This window comes from Bombus affinis, chromosome 10 (assembly GCF_024516045.1).
Source record: "Bombus affinis isolate iyBomAffi1 chromosome 10, iyBomAffi1.2, whole genome shotgun sequence".
Taxonomy (NCBI): Eukaryota; Metazoa; Arthropoda; class Insecta; order Hymenoptera; family Apidae; genus Bombus; species Bombus affinis.
The window spans coordinates 10,075,934-10,097,974 of record NC_066353.1 but is presented as its reverse complement, the minus strand read 5'-3'; the positions used below and the strand labels follow the sequence as shown (position 1 = coordinate 10,097,974).

Here is a 22,041-nt window from a genome sequence, read left to right as displayed (position 1 = left end):
TAATATGAAAGTAAGACAAAGCAAAAACATGCTATTCATCTCTATGTGTCCCGTAGGACAAGACCTTTTTTGTTCTCCATCTTAGTTATTTTCGACTCAAAAGACGGATTGTTACCCCTAGCGAATATCTAGACCTATTTATATAACCATTGCCGTCACAGATTGCACCAATTAACACATTCTTTCTGGATACGTCACTGGTGACGAATGCGCATACGCATGCTTTTGAGACTTTTCTGATAGCGTCGCTATTGGCAATCCTCGCATGTAGGACTGTTTAAAAAGGTTCTGTTTTGTTAGTAAGGAATAAACACGTGAAAAATTTGCAAAAATGGCGGTAAGTATTTATTATGCATTAATATTATAATTAGTTAATTTTTGTATTTTTTACGTTATATTCGACAAACATATTCATATTACCATGTTTTTATCTTGTTTATGTCAGTTAACCTATTTGGAATACATTCATTTTTCTAAGCGTTTGAAAATATAAAGATCATTTTTGTTTATCGTACTATTTTTACGATAAGATGTATCGTATCAATTTTAAATGGTATAATGCTTTATATTTCTATATTTCATCTTTAATGGAATTGAAGTAAAACAAGTTGGCATAGCAACTGTTGTTTGATCGATATACTTTTGTAATACTTGGAGAGATATAAAGATAGAAAGATAGAAAGAGCGATATAAGAATAGAAAGAGAATGCTGCATAGAGACACTTTATGTCTTGATCTTATAATGCATGCCCATCGATGTAATAAATATGTAAACATAAAATTGATCAAGCGGTAGCGCCAGTGTAAATGATGGATTAAATAAGGACTTATAGGTGGTCTTTATACAGCATTCTGTTTCTATTCCCACTTGTGTATTATATCTCTCTGTCTCTATGACAATATTGTATGTAGAATATATTAGCACTATATTAATATAATTACTTTCTTTATTTCAGGCCGTTGCAGCTGCAAAAGTTCAAGAAGTTCGTGAAATCACAAGGATAGAGAGAATTGGTGCACATTCTCATATTAGAGGTTTAGGTTTGGATGATAGTTTAGAACCTCGCCATGTAATATATATTAGTCTTTTATGCATTGTGACTTCGATACCTACTTTCATTAATTTCATGTATGATTATTTAGGTGTCGCAAGGCATGGTTGGTCAGCTTATGGCACGGAGAGCCGCAGGTGTTGTCCTTGAAATGATTAAGGATGGTAAAATAGCAGGCAGAGCTATACTGTTGGCGGGCCAACCTGGGACTGGAAAAACTGCCATTGCCATGGGAATGGCACAAGCTCTAGGAATGGATACTCCATTTACTTCAATGGCAGGTTCTGAAATATATTCTTTGGAAATGAGTAAAACCGAAGCTCTTACTCAAGCTATTAGAAAATCTATCGGTGTCAGAATCAAAGAGGAAACAGAAATTATAGAAGGTGAAGTAGTCGAAATACAAGTGGATAGACCTGCTACAGGTATAGGTGCTAAAGTTGGTAAACTAACACTGAAAACAACGGAGATGGAAACAATCTACGATCTAGGAAACAAAATGATCGACAGTTTAATGAAAGAAAAAGTTAGTAAAGGCAAGCAATCAATATTTATTTTTCCGTAACATTGTTTATCGGGCTCCTTACAATTATTATTTCGCTTAAGGTACAAGCTGGAGACGTGATTACAATCGACAAAGCCACAGGAAAAATAAATAGACTGGGAAGGTCATTTACTAGAGCTCGTGACTATGATGCAACTGGTTCTCAAACTCGCTTCGTACAATGTCCCGAGGGTGAATTACAAAAACGCAAAGAGGTCGTACACACAGTAACTTTACACGAGGTCGATGTTATTAACAGCAGAACCCACGGATTTTTGGCGCTGTTCTCTGGTGATACAGGAGAAATTAAATCAGAAGTACGAGACCAAATAAATGCGAAAGTCGCTGAATGGCGCGAAGAAGGAAAAGCAGAAATCGTTCCAGGCGTCTTGTTCATCGACGAGGTTCATATGCTCGATATCGAGTGCTTCTCGTTTCTTAATCGAGCACTCGAAAATGAAATGGCACCAGTCGTTATTATGGCTACAAATAGAGGTGCTTTATACTCGTGCATATATGTTGTTTTAATCGATAAAAAATTAATCGTTGAATTTTACAGGTATTACTAGGATCAGAGGAACGAATTATAAAAGTCCGCATGGTATTCCAATAGATCTATTGGATCGTATGATCATCGTTCCAACGAGTCCGTATCAAGAAAAGGAATTGAAAGAAATTCTAAAGATAAGATGCGAAGAAGAAGATTGCGAAATGGCGGATGATGCTCTAACCGTTCTTACCAGGATCGCATTAGAAACTTCATTGAGATACGCGATTCAATTGATTACTACTGCTTCTCTCGTTAGCAGGCGAAGGAAGAGTACGGAAGTAAGTATCGTATTATATGTGTTGTTAATTGTATACGTACTTCTTATACTGTTACAAGAACATAAAGATAATATGTAAATACAGGTCAATATCGATGACGTGAAGCGTGTTTACCAATTATTCCTCGATGAAAGTAGATCTACACAGTTTCTCAAAGAATATCAAGATGATTTTATGTTCAATGAAATGCGTAAGTAAATTCTGTAGAGAAGAAAGAAAGAACAAGTAGAACCTTTACGTTTCTCAAATTTCATTCGTGTTATTGTTTCTGTTACAGCGGAAGAACCGATGGATATATCGTAACGATAGGTAAATAAATAAATTTAAACGCGAATGTTGTTCAATAAAAGTTTATAATTTTCTACTTATTAATTCCTTTCAATATTTCTTCAAAATGTTGGGCAGATATACATAAACGTAATGTATAAATATTATAATAGCAAAAACGACGTACTATAGTTCAAATTAAATATAAAAACTTAACAAATTCTCTCTTCATACTCGCTACAGTTTGGTTTTACAGCGTTTGATTTTTCTTACGATTATTAATAAGTTCATAACGACAGAGGTAATTAACTCTAACATTAATCGTCGAGGTAAATTAGTTTTTGGCGTAAACTCTCTGTTACTACTTGAAACGTAACTTTTGAAATCTGTCGTACATTTAAAATAAATCCGAGATTTGCTTACAATCTATAGCTTTGACAATATATATACATCACCGTACGATGTTAATGAATATATACCGCTTCATCGATGACAGACTACGATAAGAATGAAGTCAATCTGGAACTAGTACGTATATTTCGTACCTTTACGTTTTCTTCTCTTGGCTCTTCTTAACTGTAAGAAACGATATTCATTGTTCCTTTCATCGGATATACATGTATACAAATACATACATAGTTTCGCATAAATTTTGCTTACTCGTTATCAATTTTATTCCACCCTCCGGTTTCAAGGACGACTGAGCCTTCTTATCTTTCGATATGAATCCCAAACCATATTCCATTTTGTAGACGGGGAGAGGAATCACCGTGGACGAGACTGGTATCATCACTGAAACAATCGATAGCGAAATTTCGCATTAAACATCACGAGGTTTCGTTCGAGAGTTGCGCTTTAAAGCTTACGCGCCTTAAGGATACAGAAGATAAGTTCATTACGTTTCAGGGTATCGCAATTTCTCTCGCATTTCGCATTTCTCATCAAGTAGGAAAAAGAACGTAGGTAACGTGGCGAGGCGCTAAACATTTATTCCCAGTATCCTTAACGAGGAATATTTGCTTATCGGTTTTAATCGAATATCGATTCGATAAGTAGGCGACTGTCAGCGTCGACGTCGACGTCCATTCGACGAGCTGCAGTCGAGATAGCGAGCTACTCGTGCAAATCTTTATTATTACGGTTGCTGTTGTCCATCGCTGTGAAATTTTGATTAAATTCTCATTGGCGAATTTACCACCGAATTATCTCGTTATTTCTTTGGAATATTTCGTTAAATCGAATCGAGATACGTTGTCCACGTTAACGCAAAGTGAAAGGAGAAATTTTACGGGGATCGTAGTTGAAAATTAGTAGCTTTCGAGTAACGATAAATTTTCGTAGCGAAAGTAAAAGAATATTCCACTTACGTAACTCGAGAGAGATTCTTTGCGAAGCGATACTCGAGAAGCGTGGATTTTCGCTACGAATCGCGTGAACGGTGAACGCATTGAAACGTTCCAAATCACGCGACTACACGGTCAACCTGCGTGCCATACTCGACTGCAGTTGACATTTACGCCGATTGATTATCATATTTAACATTCTCCTTTTCTGTTTCTCTCTTCTTCTGTTTCTCTCTGATAGTCCAACGAAGGTCGAGTCGTGCAGGTTCTACTATGGTCTTGCGCGACACGCGTCCCCTTGCTGTACAGGGTGTAAGAACGAGCGCAATTAAGCGTGTTCGGACGACTCTTAGTAGCTGCGGCTGCGAGCCGTTCAGTTTCCTAACAGAATCTTAATTGCATATTAATCGTTGGCTCGTACCTTCGTATTAATAGCGATGGAACTCTTCGGTGTTATTAAGAAGCCGATAACTCGATAACGCTAATAACCCAATAAACTTGACGTTACTAATGAACCGATAACTCAATTTTCCTAACAGCCTAACTAATTCAATGGTATTAGCTTTTCCGCTCGCCCATTCCCGCTATATAATTCTATCTGGTCTTTCGATCTTCGATCAATTCCCCAGTTTCTTTGCATCATGCGTTCCGAACCAAAGTTCTCTTAGGCTGAAAGGGACGACGAGAAGCAGCTTCGACGTTACAAACGGCGAACGGATAAAGATCGGTACGCAACTTCGCGAGCAAAAACGGGCACGCCGGCGCACCTTTCGATCGTTACGACTCCTGCAACGAAAGGAAACGCAGATGAACAGCGGTGGTGCGCGTACTCGTCCAGCGAGTATCCTGCTATCCTAGAAACCAGCCGACAATACGAAACAGGAGACGCAACGCTACTCTCCGCTCTAGCAGTTGCACCGGGGATACGATCTACTCGAGATCGCGGCCTCGCTATAATCGAAGCCTACGCTGAACGCGGACTGACGTCATCGGCCCGTTATTCCCACCTGTCAAACGTGGCCTCAAGGAAATTCGGGCTCGAAGAAGTCGCTCTTTATTTGGCCAAGAACACAGTTCCGGGCACAGACGTCGGCGGATACCGACCGATCGTCGGTTTTGTCCTCGCCACGATGCGCTCATTCACTGTAATTTATGCTACTCTCCGGTCTCTCGCGGTTAGGCAACGAGAAGGCAGATAACGAGCAATAGCGACGGTGTAGCGGAGTTTGATCGAGTTGTCTGAAGTTCCATCGATACCGGCTCGGTCCTATTGAGACGTCGATAAAACGCCACGCCAAATGACGATGCATTTGTCAACCTGTGGTTTGTCATCGACGTTTACCATGTACGATCAACGAGGCAAACAAGCCTCGAGAACCGATTGTCGATCGAAAGATCCGCGCGAATTAGTCATCGCTAGTTAGATCACAGTTTATATCTGTTTGTCGAGGTTCGCGTAAGCGCTTGCACATAAGACGTCACGCGACTCGATGTTTTCCAAATTGTCGGAAGAACGAAACGAAGCGAGTAGAGGCGGCGAAGGCGCGAAGCGATGGAAAACCGAAGAAAAGAAGATTCGCTCGTAAGGAGAGAGAGGTCAAGGCGCGTCTTCGTATCGATATGGCGCGAGCGGCAACAATTAAGGTGAAAGCTTTTCCGCGGCCAGATGTTCCCGCGCGACCAAGACCTCCATCTCCGTCCAGATCGGAGAAAGAAGCTTCGAAACTTTCGATTCTTTAAGAAACGCCACGAACGCCTCGTTACCTCGCTCATCTCGTGCTTCGATATTCATCCAGGCAAACGGTAAAGAAATCAGTTTCGCAAATCGAAGGAAGTCTCGTTGCGGAGTCGATCGAGGTTTCTTCGACGTGTTACGCAGCCAGCGAAGACGAGTCCGAATCGCGTAAAACTCGTTGCACGGACAAAATCTCGTTTGATTGGGAGATGCGCGAGAAAGTGAAAAGAAAGCGAGTCACTTTTTCACGACGCAGCATGGACACAGCCGAGGGAAAACGGAAGAGACACCATTCGCTTGGTCGCGCACTAGCGTTACAAATTGTTCCTAATCGATCGTTAAGCGACAACAGTAGCGTAGATATTATCGCAGATTATCGTTACTTAGATTTCAATTTCTTGTTAATTTATTTCGTGTTAATCAATCAGAGACGCGTCTTACCTGGCTCGAACACGTTGTCATGGTTTCTTTTGTAGATGGTCGGTTTCGCGTACGTCGTCGCGATCGTCACGAGGAAACAAACGAAAAGGAAGGTCGGAAGAAACGACATGGTTCGCGGGAGGAAGAATCGTGTTTCCGGTGCGATCGTGGACCGATCGAGGAGAACGAAGTCGCGAGGTTGCTACTCCTGGCGATGTTTGGGCCGGCACTACGCGGAGCAAAGACTAAAGAGGTGAAAACACTTGCCACGAGTGGGGAAAGCTGCGAATAAACAACAGAATTGCCACTCTCCGGCAACTCGCAGCTTCGGATTTCTAGCGCAGCCAAGTACCGCGACGCAGTCAAATTTCTTCAACCGCTAAAAGAAAGTAGATTTTCTGTTTCAAGTCTCACCGCTATTACCCGATCATTCATCCACCTTCGTCCCTGTTTCGCACGAGAAAAGGTTCCCACGATCGATTCCGGTTTCGTTCCGATTCAAAAATTTCCATTTCTACGTTCGACTGGTTCGACGTTCTCTATTTCTAAATGTCACGCGTGGAACGCGACGCATATAGTTTTACATCGCCTGTTTCCCAACCGACAGGGACATGGAAATGTCCAAAGGCTAGCAGAATTTTCATATTTCTTATCGATACTCGGCAGAAGATATGGCACAGGCGAGAAAAAGAGTCGCAAGACGAATCGTACGAGTTGATGACGAGTCGCGTCGATGATGGAACGGCAAAGGGAAGGAGACAAGAAAGAGGAGGAAAACATTTCAGACGAACAACTAAGGAGCGTCAAGGATTTGTATTAATTATTGACGATATTCGTCATTCGTCGATTTATTCCGCGCGTTCTCGTCTAACGACTAAAGAGCACGACGAGCGGCAGCAGACTCGCGGCTCGTGTCGCGCTGCGAAACACGACGCAGAGATGGCCAACGCGGTATTTCACGCATTTAACGCGCATTTAATCGCCTAGCATTTTCCTTTCTGGTTGGTTCGCGATCGTGCAACTGTGTCCAAGTTGCGCAACGCGTGACCACGCTGCGTAAAAAAGATGCCAGGGAAAGTGAGAGATTTCGCGAGGAAACGAATCGTCGGACGCGTTTCCGTAAAGGGACGACAGCAGCGAGGAAGAAAGCGGCGAAACAGTTGGATATTGCGGCGTTAATTATACGGTGGATCGGATCGGTTTAGTCGGGTCCGGTAGTCGAGTCGGGTGTGACAGCAACGACCTGCCGCTGGCCTAACAATGGAAACTGGGTTAAAAAGTGAAAGGATCCAGAGATCGAAGGAGGAACGACCGTGGCTCCTATTCGGCTCGCTATTCGCCATTCTGTATTCGCGCGGCGATAGAGCTAGTTGCACTGTTCCGGTCCGTATAATCGGCTTTCCGGGTTCAGTGGTTTCCAAATTGGCAGAAATTTCGCTCGGTCGCCGAGGTCGGTTTCGTGTCTAAAGTGACTACGATTTTTATCTTTTCAAAAATCTCGACTTACCTCGAGAATAACTGTCTTTTAATACTACGAGCTATACGTATAAATAGCGAGCAACGAAGCAGAGTTTTCTGTTTTGTCCTATTTTTTTTTTTTCCACCTCTCCGACGGAGAAATCCCTCCTTTCTCTGCTTGTTCCCTCGCTGCTCTTTTGCGTTAATCACCCCATTAATTACCCGCTGTTTGTTCATTCTTTCAGCCGTTCGTCGATCGGCAAACGGAAACACGCAAGTCGGCGAAAGTCGTCGCGACTCTCGTTTCATCGTCTCGCGTTCACGTGCGCGTGTTTCTCGCTCTCGAAATTTGCTCACCTCGGCCGATTAACTTTATTCGCAACGATGCAAAGCTATCTGTGTTTCTACCCTCGAAACACCTGTTATCGCTAAAAGACCGTTTACCGAACGTATAAAGCTCCGTCGTTTTGTCTCAGAGCACATTTTGCGCAGTCTAGATGTTATTCAGAAACCTTGTTAAACCTCCTATTTACGAAAGATGCCGTTCCGACGCCTGTAGGTAGCTGTTATCGCGTAACCGGGCCAAGTACGATAGATTTACATAGTCGTTAGCGTTTAAGAATAGTCAGCCTGGTGATCTAACTTGCAGCGTAAACTACCGAAAGGATACAAAATCGCGATACAGAAATTGGAAAATACGTTGGACGTATCGAGCGCACGTTGGAAGCGCCATACGTAGGGATCATCGGTAATGGGTAGATCGGTCGCGGATCGAAAACTAAAACAACGGCAGCTAGAATCGATTAGAAGGAGTTGCATGGAACGAGCAAAGGCATACACGCTGACACATCCGGGTCTTGCCGCGCATAATCTAGCCATTCTGTCGTGGTAGTCTGTTCTTGTATCGGTCGGGATACACGAGCCGAAATTATTTCATCCACCCCCGCGGCTTTATGGAGATGTCAGCGACGGATCGGAGGAGTGCGAGCGACAGGAACGTCACCAACGACCAGGCAAATGGTCTGTAAAAACGTGACGTCATGTTCTCTTTTAGATAGACACCTGCCTCGAAATAGAAAAGATACAGGCATTATGATTTTCAACCAGGGAGGCTACTTATTTTGCGCTCGATTTGACACGAGTCGTACGAGCGTTCTACGTAACGCTCGAAAACCTTGATTTCTCGGCACTCGAGGTATTTTTAAAACGAAAGTTGTTTCAAGTGTCAAGCGTAACCGGGGCATCCTTAGACGTTGATAATTAATAGCATTAGGGATCGTCGATGCACCGACCCCTGATCGAGAAAAACGCATCGCCTCGGATAGAAATTCGATAGGGAAGTACACATAAGCGCACGGTATGGGCAAACAGACGTTCCATTTCGGATAGCGTCGTCCCCTGAATCTCCGCTTTCCCCCATTAACGAGAAAACGAGGGGAATCAAGCGGAATCGAGAGGAGTGACTCATTCGGTAAGTGCATCGACGTACGAACGATGCGCGCGTTAAACGATACAAATCCCCTGTTTTCGGCCGAAAATACCCGTCACTGTCGAGAAATTCGGCGAAGACAAATTTTTTTGAGAAAGTGTCCTTTCGAAAGAAACCTCCGTTTCGCGTGCCACCTCCTTGCACGCCGTATTCTCCCAATTTTGGTCCGAAGATTTCCACCGGTTCCCGAGAAATATGGATCTCAGAAATTGTTTGAAAAAGCGTCGTTCCTCTCGGGTAGGTCTCTTCCTTTCGCGGGTGTTGTCCGACAGAGTTTGCGAATTGAAAGCTTCGTGTCGTTTATGGAAGACAGAGCGTTTCCTGTTTGCGTTATAAGCGCGGTCTCTGCCACTGGTAGTTTTCGTGCAATATCTCTGCTATAAAGCGATCGGTCGTAAAGAGAGCACGATAGCAAGCTCCGGACGAGATTTATTACTATTTTTACGGTCTTGAAGGCGATCGTGCATTTTATCGCGTATTCTCGGTGCGCGCACTTGCAACGAACTGCGATAAGTCGGGCCGGAAGTAGAAACAACGTAGATAAGAGAGTCGGATCGCTTCGACCCTTATCGACGATGATCCTCCGTGGAACCTTGGAAATCACCGTTTGCCCGCGAAACGGTCAATCGATCTGAACCGACGAAGAAGACATCGAAGAAACGCCAGCCATCGGAAGAGCCTTCGGCAGACTCGTTCGACTCCTCGTTTCTCCTCCTTTTCACTTTCCACGGCTGTACTCTTTTTTATTAACTCCGCAGCCCAGGCCGGGGTTGACTCGGCAGATACGAGGAGAACAGGAGTAGATAATGGAAGAAGAAGGCTTGTCCGAGTTTTTACTAATTACCAATTATAAAAACTGCTAATCGTTACTCTGTTACTTCTTCGTTTCCTCTTTGTCTTTTTACTCCTTTTCTTTGTAATTTTTCATGCGATCGTGTTTGTCCCAGCAAAAGCTACTCGCCAGTCGTTTGATAATAAATTAAATTAAACTAGGTCAAATACAACTGACATAATCGTTCCGCCAGGTGCGGTTGATCGGTCGAATAAACGGGAAATTTCGTTACGGATATTTTTCAAGGTAAGTAGAATGGAGTTGAACGTTATCGTAACTACCAGTACGTTTCTACCTCTGTCGAGCAACGATCGTGATATCTCTGTATCGTCTTTTGGTCTACCGAGGTATCTTAAAGCGTCGTGAAAGAAAGAAAAGACAGTAGCGATGAAAGAGAACGATACGCGGAACGTACGTTGCGAGCCAGCCTTTCGACCGAAACTGTTAATCGATCGAAAACCACAGTCCCGCCGAGCAAGCTTCGTATCGTGATACAAGCCGGATGTCGCACCGTATATCGCAATCGAAGATAATTCCGTTTCCTTAATTCGAAACGAGAACACGCAAACCTCATCGTGTCGGACATAGACACCACACCTATTTGGAATATCGAGCTTCGGGAGACAGAATTTGGCCGGAACAGACCAGTCTCGTGGCGTCGCTCGTTCTCGAGCTTTTTTTCGTTTTCTTTTCCTCCTGCGTTCCGCGAACAGGCTCTTTCAACCGATGGACTGTATCCCGAAACGTTCATCCCTTATCGATGGCTGCGCAGAAAATCGAGCCAAATAGCCCAGACACGGCGTACGTTTCGCTCGGATTTTCAGATTTTCTGGTAACGAGCGCCGGGAATTCACGAAACACGGCAAGCTGCCGGCTGCTGGCTAAACCCGGCAACTTGGCCGCTCGTAGGAGATATAAAACATCTCGATATTGATTTTAGGCAGTCGCGCGAGGCTTCGGTAGCGACGACGTCTAGCCGCGTTTGGCTAGAGTCGCGAATCACGCGACCGACTACAGAAATTCACGGTGGACCGAGCGAGCCTGATATTCGGGAAAAATCGGTTGACACCCGTCAAACCGTATTGACGGCTGTGCGGTCTCCGCCCCGATAGAAAAAGAGCAGTGGCACGCGAAGCGACCTTTCACGGGACGATGGTTCTAAACCGATGGATAAAACCGACGCACTCTGACGTTCACCACGAATACTAATTACGAAAAATTGCTCGATTCTCGACAGACAGCGGATTCTGTCCTTCCGCAAGGAATCAACGAACGCGAATCGGCGAACTGCGGAGGGACGCCGACTCCGACCCATCGATCGCTAGATTGTCGCGCGATTACTTTCGAATCGATAATCATAGCCGCGTAACTCGTGACCGAGATAGCGCAAACAATTGCTGGTAACTGGCGCGAGATTTATTCGACGTTCGGTTTGCTCGTAAGGTCCCTTCCTTATTAATCGCGTTCGTTCGATCATGTTTTTCGGTTTCGTCGGATCCGTGAGTCGTTCGACAGCGACTTTGTAAGTAAAGCGATCGTTTATCGACTATTTCGGTGGATTTCACGCAGCCGGCTATCGGTCAATACCGTTTACACCGGACAATGGCGGATAAAATATACGTAAAGCGAAACGCTAGGCATTGACAAGTTTTAAAAACGGCTAAGAACATTCGATGGCCGGTATTTTCGATCGTAAAGAATCGCTGGATGGATTAGCAGAGCAACTGTAACCGCGGTTTATGACGCGGGGAGAACGCGTATCCGTTGGTGCGACGTACGCGAATCAATCGAAACGTTTACGGGTCGTGCACCTTTGAAACCTACCTACGGATAACGACTTTGCGCGACACGTCCAGCTACGAGGTATCTAGACTCGGTACGACAGTTCCTTATGGATTTTACACGACTGTGCACTCGGCGAGGCACAATAGCCACCCCGGTGACTAAGCCGCATTTCCGGGATACGAGAGAGATCTCTTATTTTCCCCATCGGTTCGGCTGCTACTTTCGCGTTGCCACTCCGTTTTCTCGACAACCGCGTGATTAACGAACCTCGGTAAAAATCCTCCGGGTCCTTGCAATCTACCAGTTCCAGATAGAAAGCAGCGATCGACGAGTTCCTAGCCGATATTCTTCCGTTATTCTTCGCTTCTCTGGGCTTTCTCGACGAAGCACGTTTCGACTGGAACTTCGAAACTCGGATGTCTCGATGTGCTCGATTTAACAGCCTCGGTATTACAGCGAAGTACTAAACAGAAGGAATACGATGCCTTTCGAAGCGAACGAACCCTCGCGTCTGCAAATTACGTTACACGCGATCCTGCGACAAATGCAGAGACGACGTTAACTCTTCATCCGTGAATATGGCAATACAGCGGGTTATACAGTAGACTATTTAGCTTTACGCTTTAAATTTCTCGTATTCGGATTACGAGCGCACAATGGAGCGCCGTTATCACGTACGCCATCGGTCTTGCATGCGTGCATAATTTTCCGCAGATAAGCCTGGAAACGAGTTAAAATCGAAATCCGTGAACGAGATGCTCCCCTCGAGTGATCTCCACTCGCAACTTGAGATTTACGAATTTTTTCTACTCTCCGCTGTAACTTCTCGCGATTCTTTTCCTCCGCGTTACAGCCGACACGTGTCGCTACACGCGTTTGCGTTTATCAAAAAATCTACGACTTTTTCCGTCGAATATTTTCCTCCCCAACGTCTGTCGGCGCGTAAAGCAGTCGATTACGTTAACGTTATATGCTCGGGAAGCTGTTACTCGCGTGACGCACGGTCACGCGTGACCGTCAAACGGAAAATCAATCGCCCCAGTCCGCTGGTTTGCGTAATCAACCGGACGAAAGCCTGACCGAAATCGATCGGTGATCGCCAATGAGAAAACGAAAGTCGCCAATGCGTCCGTCCGACGATTAGATCGTTCCAAATTACCCGATTTGCAGTTTATATTCGACTCGATATATGGTCATGCGTAGGGTCGATAACTCGCCTAATCGCAATCTGTTGCATCGGGAGGCGCGTGAGTCTGGAGGAAAGGTCGGAACCGTCGGAAGGGTGGTTAAAAAAGAAGGAACGCGCGTGTCGTGGCGAGGCAAATTCATGAAGAGGATGAGAGAGAGTGAGAGAGAGGGAGCAAGGCGTGGAGATTTTCACGAGGCTAGAAGCACGCGTGCGCGCGATTACGCGTATCCCTGACAAATAACCGAACACAGCCATTCTGGCGTCCCCTATGAGTAGGAGCGCTCGAAGAGCTCGTAGGGAATGGTTTGACGGAGATGGACGCAGAGGAGCCGCGTACTCTACCACCGGGCGAGCGAGCGAACGAGCGAACGAGAGAAAAAGAGAGAAAATGTATGTTGTATGTGTGTGTGTGTGTCTATATGTGTGTGTGTGAGAGAGATAGAGAGAGAGGGGCGAAGGGCAGCATACGATAGGTGTACAAACGAAGAGAACAGAGAATCGAGGAGAAACGAGGAGCGAACGAGCAGGGACGAAGGGTGGTTACCGGTAAGAAGGGTGTACTACCCCTCGCTAGAGCCGAGTCTTACCGCGTTAATTGCAAGTACTTCCCTCGGGGTACCGCAACGGGTATACAGTTCCACCCACCTTGCAGGTTCCACCCCATCCAGTAGGGTTTAAGGGTACGCAGGGATGATTCGTGCACCCCTTTTTCCCTTTTCATGCTCACCCGGGTCCTTTCATTCCTCGCCAGTGGTTAAAATATTAGGATTTCCTCGAGGTCTTGTGCGTTCGTGTTAGGGCTATCGCACTAGCCCCCTCTTCCACTCTCTTTCCTCGCGCTTTCTCTCGCTCTCGTCGAGATTCCCTCTCTTCTCTTCCTCCGCTGACTCGTCAACGGCTCGACGCGACGCTGCTCCAGCCGATTCTACTCTCGAAAACTCTTCTTACTGCTTGACACCCTCGTTCGAAGCAACGGGCCAAGATTCGAATCATAGGCGAGCTGCCGTTTCCACCGCTGTCGGTCCCAATATGCCCTTGCGCGTGTATTTCTTTCGCCGTAGCAAATTGTTTTTCGGAATATCCGATTTCCTTTGGATGCCTCGAACGATTTCGAAACGAGAACAACCGTTTCCGTGTTTCGGAATACGACGTTCGTTCTATCGCCGTATCTGGTCGAGTAAGTGGTTTTCGCGAGAGAGACAGTCTCGAAAACAAATTTCCGTTCCCTTCGACTGCGAGTATTCCTTTTCTTCTTGACAAAGCTCGGCACGAAGCAGCACGAGCCGATATAAAGCGGAAGAAGAAAAGAAGGGTAGTTACGCGATGGTAGATGCCAGATACCGGAATGTAAAACGTACTGAATTGCGTACTTTCATCTCGAGTACTCGCGGTCTTCTTCCTTGCATTCCCGCTCGCTTGTTACGCTCGCACGCCTCTAATTATCGAGTCATCGCACAACGAGCGTAATTGCCGCTGTCAAAGAGCATAGCGTTTCGCTCGTCGCCTTTGTCGCTGTTCCTTCGAGTTGCCTGCACCGCCTCGCTATCACGAAATAAGACTTACGCGGACCACGCGGAGAGAGCTACAATGGTTTCTAGTTCTTTTTTCGGTTCGAGGAAGCTCGGCGCTTCAGTTTGTCAAGATCCTGGAGCTTTTGTCGTTCATCGTGGAGAAATTCGCCGAGACGCGGAGAAAAAAAGAGTTATCTCGCTCCTTACATTTTGAATTAACGAGCAGATCGGAGGATTAAACGCTTGCAACTCTTTTCTCTTGCTAATTCACTGGTCCGGCTCCCTTTGACCGTATCCTATAAAACGAGCAGCGATAAAATTTATCTGGAAAATTTAGGAACGCGTCGCGTAGGCAAAGCTTCCCTTTAGATCCTTAGATAGAGTGAAAAACGTTGCGTGGTAGCTCTAGCAGAGACTCCTGCCGTGCTTTTATTTCCGTATGCCGTAAAAACTTCTCGTTCGTCCGTGGGTTACGTGGATTTCAATTTCGGTACACCCTGAAAAGCTGCAGGCTTACGATGAATTTCTCGAACCACGTTTTTCTTTTATCTTCTACCTCTTATTAAATCTCTCAAGCAGTCGTCGCGACCACTGAACGACTTAACGAAAGTTTTCGTACTTCTCCAAAGAGTATTGGAGTTCCAAAGAGTTGGGAGTATTTGCGTCCGAAAACCAACTACCTCGATCGAACGAGTTGACGTAGCTGCACTTTTATGAAAAACGATCGCGAACCAGCGTCCCTTCCTTCGGCAAACTAAGGTCTTTGTCTAGAACGCTTACCAGGTACTTTAATTCGAATAATCCTTCGTATCTCGAAGTATAGAAGAACTTTTCTCCGAGCCACGAGCCACGTAATTCGAGCCGAATAATCGCTGATCTCGGCGCTAATCCGCGCAAGAAAAAAGTTGGCTGAAGACGTCGTTTCGCAAAAGGTAGGTAGCTTTCATTGTCGCAAGCAGAATCACGGCGGTAATTTATACGTAAACTTCTGGTACAGCAACGTGCCGCGTTACGAACCGGAGTACTCGAAGAAGCTTGTATCGCGCCTCGTGGGAGCAGACCACCCGACCCTCGTCATTTACCATCTATCTTCCGAACGTCCATGTGCGGAATACATGTTTAATAGACATTGTATTTACAGCGGCGTAAATCAAACTACGGTATGGACATCGAACGTATGCGAGCCACGCTCAAACGTCACCGTCGCCTTGCCTCGCCTCTCTACGTGTCGCATGGCTTCGTGTCGCGTACCATCGTCGTTGTATCGCATTTGACCACTACGTATTATGTATATTCACGCGTCCACGTGCGACAACGTTACGTTCTGCCGCTCTGTGTCGCGACTACCAATCGAGTCCCTCAGCCTTTTCTGCTTTTCGACCAATTTGCTCGGTCTCCCCGACCTCGTTTCTGTTCGTCCCGGCAAATCGTTTACTTCTCGACCTTCCAAGATGTTACGGTTGCCAAATCGTCCAATTTTTTCAACGGCGAAGAGAGACAAAGAGAGAGAAGGTAATTTTGCACAACGTTCCGGGCAAATGAACGCACCCTCGCAGACGCGCGGATCTTCGTCTTGCTTTGACGAAGATTTCTCTTAAAGGCAGGCACGGCTGATCTTTGAGGAAGCTTCGTTTCCTCAAGAGAAAGAGATACATTAGGAAAGGCACGAAGCGACGGTTTGGGAAACGGAGGAAAAATGGATGGACAAGCAAAAACTGATGAGGACGAAGCGTCAAAGAGTTTGAAGGTAACGATGGTGGAGAGGGCGAAAGCAGGCAGGGAAAAAGGAAGACCGACAGCAGAGGATAGGAAGAGGGGTGTTTCGAGTGTCTGCTGCTGTTCTGGCCTGTGTTAACACTTTACGCCTCCCTTTTACGTATTACCGTCTCCACTTAAACGCTTTCGTACGAACTTGGACGGTCTGACTCGTAAAATACAGCCGTAACTACTTTCATGCGATACGCCGCGCACACCGAGCGAAAACAGCTCGAGACTCTGCACCCGCTTGAAATTTCTTGATCACGAATCCGATCGCTCTTTCGCGAAAAATCTTTTTCTACGACGATTTGCCGACCGACGTAATCGACCTACCATCGAGTAATTTTTTTACAAATAGGAAATATACGAAAGAAACGGATTCACCGAAGCGAGTTCTCGGAACGATGTACGAAACAAATTTCCCAAGTTTGGTCTCGAAAAGTGGTCGGATATTCGGTAATCATCGCCGAGAGAAAATCGTTGTCGGGGAACGAGCGGTCTGTCGAGAGGAATTTGTCGAAACTTCGCCACTTTGATTGCCCCTATATCTTTATACGACTGATCGACGCGTCGACGGTCTTCTGCACTGCGGACGTTTCTATAGATCATTCGCGAACTTCGAAAAAGTAAGTTGGGGTCGTTGCGCAACACACGGCAATCGCGTCAACGAAAAAACTTTGAGATCGGATCTGCGTGATCCAAAAATCTACGAAAGAAAAGGACGAAGATCTTCGATTACGTCGTCCTTCGTACGTTTTTCTGCACGCGCCGGAAATAGCTGAAAGTAGCTAGAAGTAGAGGCGTGACAGCTACTCGAAGAACGTAAATTGAAAACGTCGACGACTGGCTTAGGGAGGTAACGATCGTGCGAATTCGAACGATCGAAAGTCGTTGAAAGAATCGACTCGCGTTATCAAATCGGCAGAGACGGCAGCCTGTACATTTCACCGGGTAAACAATGTGCGTTCCGAGGAGTTGGTAGGTTGCAGGATGCTTCAGACTGCATTCGGTTTCCGGTGTCCGGGAGTGGAACAGGGGCGAGCGCGGTATGCGAGCGACCGTGTCGTCTGCGGTGCGGTGAATAGGCGAAGTGCCAGCTTCGAACTTTGTTGACTCGTCCCACCGCGTAACTTGCATCGTGCTCGATAGAGACAAGTACACAAGTACACAAGTACGACCTACGAGTGGACCGGATTCTAGCTTTTCCCTCTCGGTGCAACACGTTGCATCCCATACACTCCGATTTACATCCGGGAAAATCTCACGAAAAAAATCCTTTTTTCGCGTTATTTTCTTCGGTGTTGGTCGATTAGACGTACAGTCCCATGTGTTGCTGACAACTTGGCAAGATCAAGAAATAAATATATATATATATATATTGAAGGAAAGCTCTGACGGGAATTGAAAAGTGGCGATACGGACGAGCGGAGTGACGTAGGATTGTCGATGGGACGGACGAGCGTACTTATCTATCGGATGGATAGGAACGAATAACGCGGCTAGCGATTTCAATGAGCAAACCCTACCGGAATAGTGTAAACACGAACGAGAGACGGACACTATCTAGGTAGGAACGAATATGTGTGATTTGCCTGTAGAGATATGCGTAAATCAGCGGTGCATCGACCTTTAACAGGTTGACTGTCGCGCGAATTTTATATCTTTTGTCCGAAATATATTACGCCATAACGTTCAATTTTTCCAGAATATTTATATGGTATTTGATAATTAGGCAGCGATGTTGTATGCATTTAAAGAAGAAATTTAAAATCGAATAATTGCATAGAACGTGTACATAATATGAAAACGTATATGAAAGTATAATGCTTTCTATGATACATCGTAGCTAAAACAATTGTCTTTTATTATTTCTATTAAACTCTGCAATTCATCGATAACATTGTCTCAAATTAATTCGCATCGTTAACAATTTTTTCAACGAAATTTATCTTATTTTAATCGTTTTAAAATATTTTGCGAGGCGTGGGTCACCGATGGCCACAGTGGCAATTAACGCGTTAACGACAATCGCTCGTATTTTTTTATCGGAAAAATCGTATTTTCTTCTCGCTATAATGGATAGAAATTCCTTTCGCGATCCTCCGAGGATCGTTAATACGTCAAAAAGAAGGTCGCGCGATTTAAAAGACTTTTTGCGGCGATTTCTATCGTTCGGTGATTTAGCGATTGCACCAACGGCACCGAGAACTTTCCCGTATTTATGGCAATTACGTAGATCTATGCTGCAGAGGACAGGGCAGAGATTACCAAGAGCCAATTAATCGTATGCGGTTGAACAGTCCGAACCCGAAGGGAAGTCTCCTATTTGTTAGTTTCAAATCCCACTCCACCCACGCTCCTAACGCTGCCAAATAGAAACGCGAACGATCCTAGGACCGGAAAACGTTAAAACACCGATAAGTACACCAGGAGGAGCGAAGCAGTCGCGTATCTCCATAAAGGAAACTCGGATCGCTGTTTTCTCCCTTCCTCGAGGGATTCGCGAAAAGATCAAAGACAGAGATGGTTAATTTACGTACGATTAATCCAACTGCCGCATATTTTAGATACACGTACGTCGACAAATTTCCTATTCCATTTTCCGAACGATCGTTGATCGTGCCGCGTTTGTTGCAAAGATCGCGGCTCGCGTCCAACAAACAGTGGACCGCCGTAAAGGCAATCCCGTAGATTTTGTTGTTGTTTTATTTAAGAATCAAAGGTTTTATCGAATCTACGAGACGACAAGTGGCAGGCAGTTGGTTTGGTAAAATCGCTCGCTTTGTCTTCCTTCTATGCTAAATTCGCGCAAAATTGTCAAAAATTCCGACGGTTCGATCGGCGTTTGTCGATGACTCGCGTTTGCTTATTAGCAAAAGCTAATTTCGGACTTGATTTTACGAATCGTATACGAAACTATTCTCACTTCAGATATGTCTATCGTTACGGACTTAAACGGGTTATCATTCGAGTTGCGCTGTTGTCTACTCGTTGTCCCTAGATGCGACGTCGGCATGCGATGCGATTTACGGCGGCCTGGCGTCGATATAAAACTTTTTACGATCGCGTGAAAGAAACGTCGTTTCGATTCATCGTTCCTCGATGGCAAATTTAGCGTCGAACGGATAAAAATAAAGCTGGAGTCGACCCACGAGGAGGACGAAGATGGTAAAAATATGAAGAAGGGAGGCAGAGAAGGAAGAAAGACGGGAAGAAACAGTAGAAAACGGGTTGTCAGTCGGTCAGAACTAGCTCGTAAGAAGCCATCCCCCAGGAGCTTTCCGGTGTCAGACGCTTCCTGTGTTCCTATCTGCCTCTATATACCTATCGATCCTCGACCTGCACCCTCCTCTTTGTGCCATCCGACTGTCGTCCCTCTCTTTTCCACCGCCCTTTCGACCTCCTCGTCCCTCCAGGCTCGATCTATATCGTATTCGTACCCCTCTCTACACGAGGTGTCCTCGCTCGTAGCTCGCGCCATAACGCTCAGGGTAATTTACCTTGCATATTTATACGCACGTCTCATCGAGAAAAGTGCCTCCGTTAAATGCTGCTCTTCTTTTCTCTTCCATTCTGTCTTCTCCTCTCTTCTTCTCTTTTCTCCTCTTCGCCCTTCTGCTTCTTCTCCCTTCTTCTTCTCTACTCCTTCAACCCGTGTATCTGTCGTTTTCTCTCTTTGCTCGGGGTTAACAACGTTTAATAGATTCTCGCTAGCGGAGCCTCGATATTCTAGAATCGCGATTTTCTTCAACCGCGAACGATCAAGGGTGAGTCGATGTCGTCTCGTATAGAAATCTCGCGACTCGTCTTTCCAGGTTCGCCCGTCTCTTCGTAGTCAATATCATTTTTCAATCGAAGGAAGCGTTTCGTCTCTTCCAAAGAGAATTCAAGCTGAAATGGAATCGCCTCGAGCGTCGTTTCTATTCCGCACAGGGGCGCTTTCAGAACCTTTCCTCGTTTTCTACGCCCGCGACTCGAATGAATCGATCATTTTAAGCGAATACCTCGCCGAACGATTCTTAACTCGATCGTTTAGCAGCATCTACGGCTACGATTAACCGGATGCGATCGTGAGGCGAAAATACGTTCAGTGACGATTAGAACGCACGAAGGTAGACACCGGTTGAATATGTAAGCAGACAAGGGCCGGAACGACGATACTGGCTTTCGTTAATAATTAATCCGTTAAATGATTAATCGGTATTCGGCCGGCCAAACCGTCTGACTTAACCTGTCTAATTCCATCGTAAATCATTCATCGTGTCGATGTCATTTCAAAGTTTATTACGATCGTAATAGTCGATACTGTCCTATAAAATAACGTTTTCTCGTTTTTATGGAATTTACGCGTTAAAATTGGTATCCGTTACATCTAGCCAACGAGATCGAAGGCTGCCGGCAATCAATTTGCAATTACGCGACCCGATTTTCCGTGATCCCTTTCGAACAATTTCTTTTCAGAGACGATCGCTACCAAACGGCGAGTTCTTCTTCGTAAATTGATTCTCCATTTCTATCGGAGGAAAAGACGGTACGCTCTGTTAGATCTCTCGCGAGTCCAATTTATACTCGCTGCTTCGGCTCATCCGATGGAAATCTGTTTCGAGGCAAACGCTTATGTAAATAAATTCTCGACACGGCGAGAAATACTTTGAAATTCTATATATAAGAGCGCTTCGGTTCGCGGAAATTCAGCAAACGTCGTAATCCTACAAATAATATAGAAGAATTTCACGTTGATCAGAAATTGTGGAAGGTATGCGCGATGCCCGAGCTAAAATCATTCGACACCGATGGTCTACGCCTATCTTTTGAACCTAAGGAAACTGGACGAGACAACGAGAATCGCATTTGCGCGTAAAAGTTCGAAAACTAGGGATTTTCGCTGTCGCTGTCGCTGCAAATCGCACGTCTTTCAAAAGGAAAACCTGGATACAACGATTACCGGTCGAAGGACGCGAGATCGATCGAAAATCTCGTTTGTTTCTTACCTTGGACACAAACCACGAGTAGTTACCCTGGTACCGACGAGAACACACCGAGCCATGCCCCACCGTGCACGTTAAACCGAGAGAATCAAAGTCTCCCTAGCTCCGACTCCCTCGCTTTCAGCGATGGCTCCGATCGTTCTCTGTCGCGTTCGCTCGCGCTCTGTAAGAAGCAACTACGTGTCCTGAAATAACCACGAAATAATCACGTCGACTGCTCTGAGCTCACCGCAAGAACATATCTGGTTGGCGCGATTCGAGTTTGCCTTGGCGCGTCGTTTATCGTAGAAGCGGCGTGTGAAATAAATCGTCGAAGGCGCGAGAATTCGCTCGAAGAGTATCGACGATGTCGATGCTCGGTGAACGTCTTCTGCTCGATTCGAATCGAAAGTGGAATCGGACGGACAAGTTGAAACGAGAACGTATCCGAAACGATTTGTTCATCGGACGGGAGAGTTTCGAAGAGACTCGAAGCGGTCGCTACGCACCACCGATTCAGCCAGAGTGAAGGAAGGGGTGGCCGCAGGGGTGGCGACGAGTTTGGAAGTGCGCGCGCAACTTACCCCCTCTGTTGGTGCCCGTGTAACACGTAATCGAACTAGGAGCGCCGCGGTTCGTCGTCAGCTCCGTCATCCGCGAACGACAGGGGCCAAATCGTTGACCACACACGGCTGGATAAATCGACTATCCGTCGAAACGAAAAGAAAATCCAAGCCTGGCGGATGTTTCGTTCGAATCGATACGGTCCTCGGACAAGTTTCTAGCGAATCTAGTGAGATATCGGTGGCAGTGGCGGTGATGGTGACGGTGGTGGTGGTGGTGGTGGTGGTGCATGAGTCCGC

The 22,041-nt window shown here is 45.7% G+C and overlaps 2 protein-coding genes across 3 annotated transcripts; one reads left to right on the top strand and one right to left on the bottom strand.

Annotated features, from left to right (window-relative positions):
- Nucleotides 1-66: 66 nt before the first annotated feature.
- On the top strand, nt 67-3,341 carry LOC126921047 (ruvB-like 2). Its single transcript, XM_050732218.1, has 7 exons — nt 67-337; nt 957-1,070; nt 1,144-1,578; nt 1,659-2,091; nt 2,156-2,424; nt 2,509-2,614; nt 2,702-3,341. Exons 1-7 carry the CDS (start codon nt 332-334, stop codon nt 2,725-2,727), a joined length of 1,389 nt encoding a protein of 462 aa, XP_050588175.1. The 5' UTR covers nt 67-331; the 3' UTR covers nt 2,728-3,341.
- Nucleotides 2,759-21,887, bottom strand: LOC126921055 (uncharacterized). Of its 2 annotated transcripts, none has more exons than XM_050732233.1 (3): nt 21,763-21,887; nt 3,352-3,483; nt 2,759-3,267 (listed from the first exon to the last, which is right to left on the bottom strand). In XM_050732233.1, exons 1-3 carry the CDS (start codon nt 21,830-21,832, stop codon nt 3,239-3,241), a joined length of 231 nt encoding a protein of 76 aa, XP_050588190.1. In that variant the 5' UTR covers nt 21,833-21,887; the 3' UTR covers nt 2,759-3,238. The 2 variants fall into 2 exon arrangements, with proteins under 2 accessions (XP_050588190.1, XP_050588189.1); XM_050732232.1 differs by lacking the exon at nt 21,763-21,887 and adding an exon at nt 6,211-6,507.
- Nucleotides 21,888-22,041: the final 154 nt, after the last annotated feature.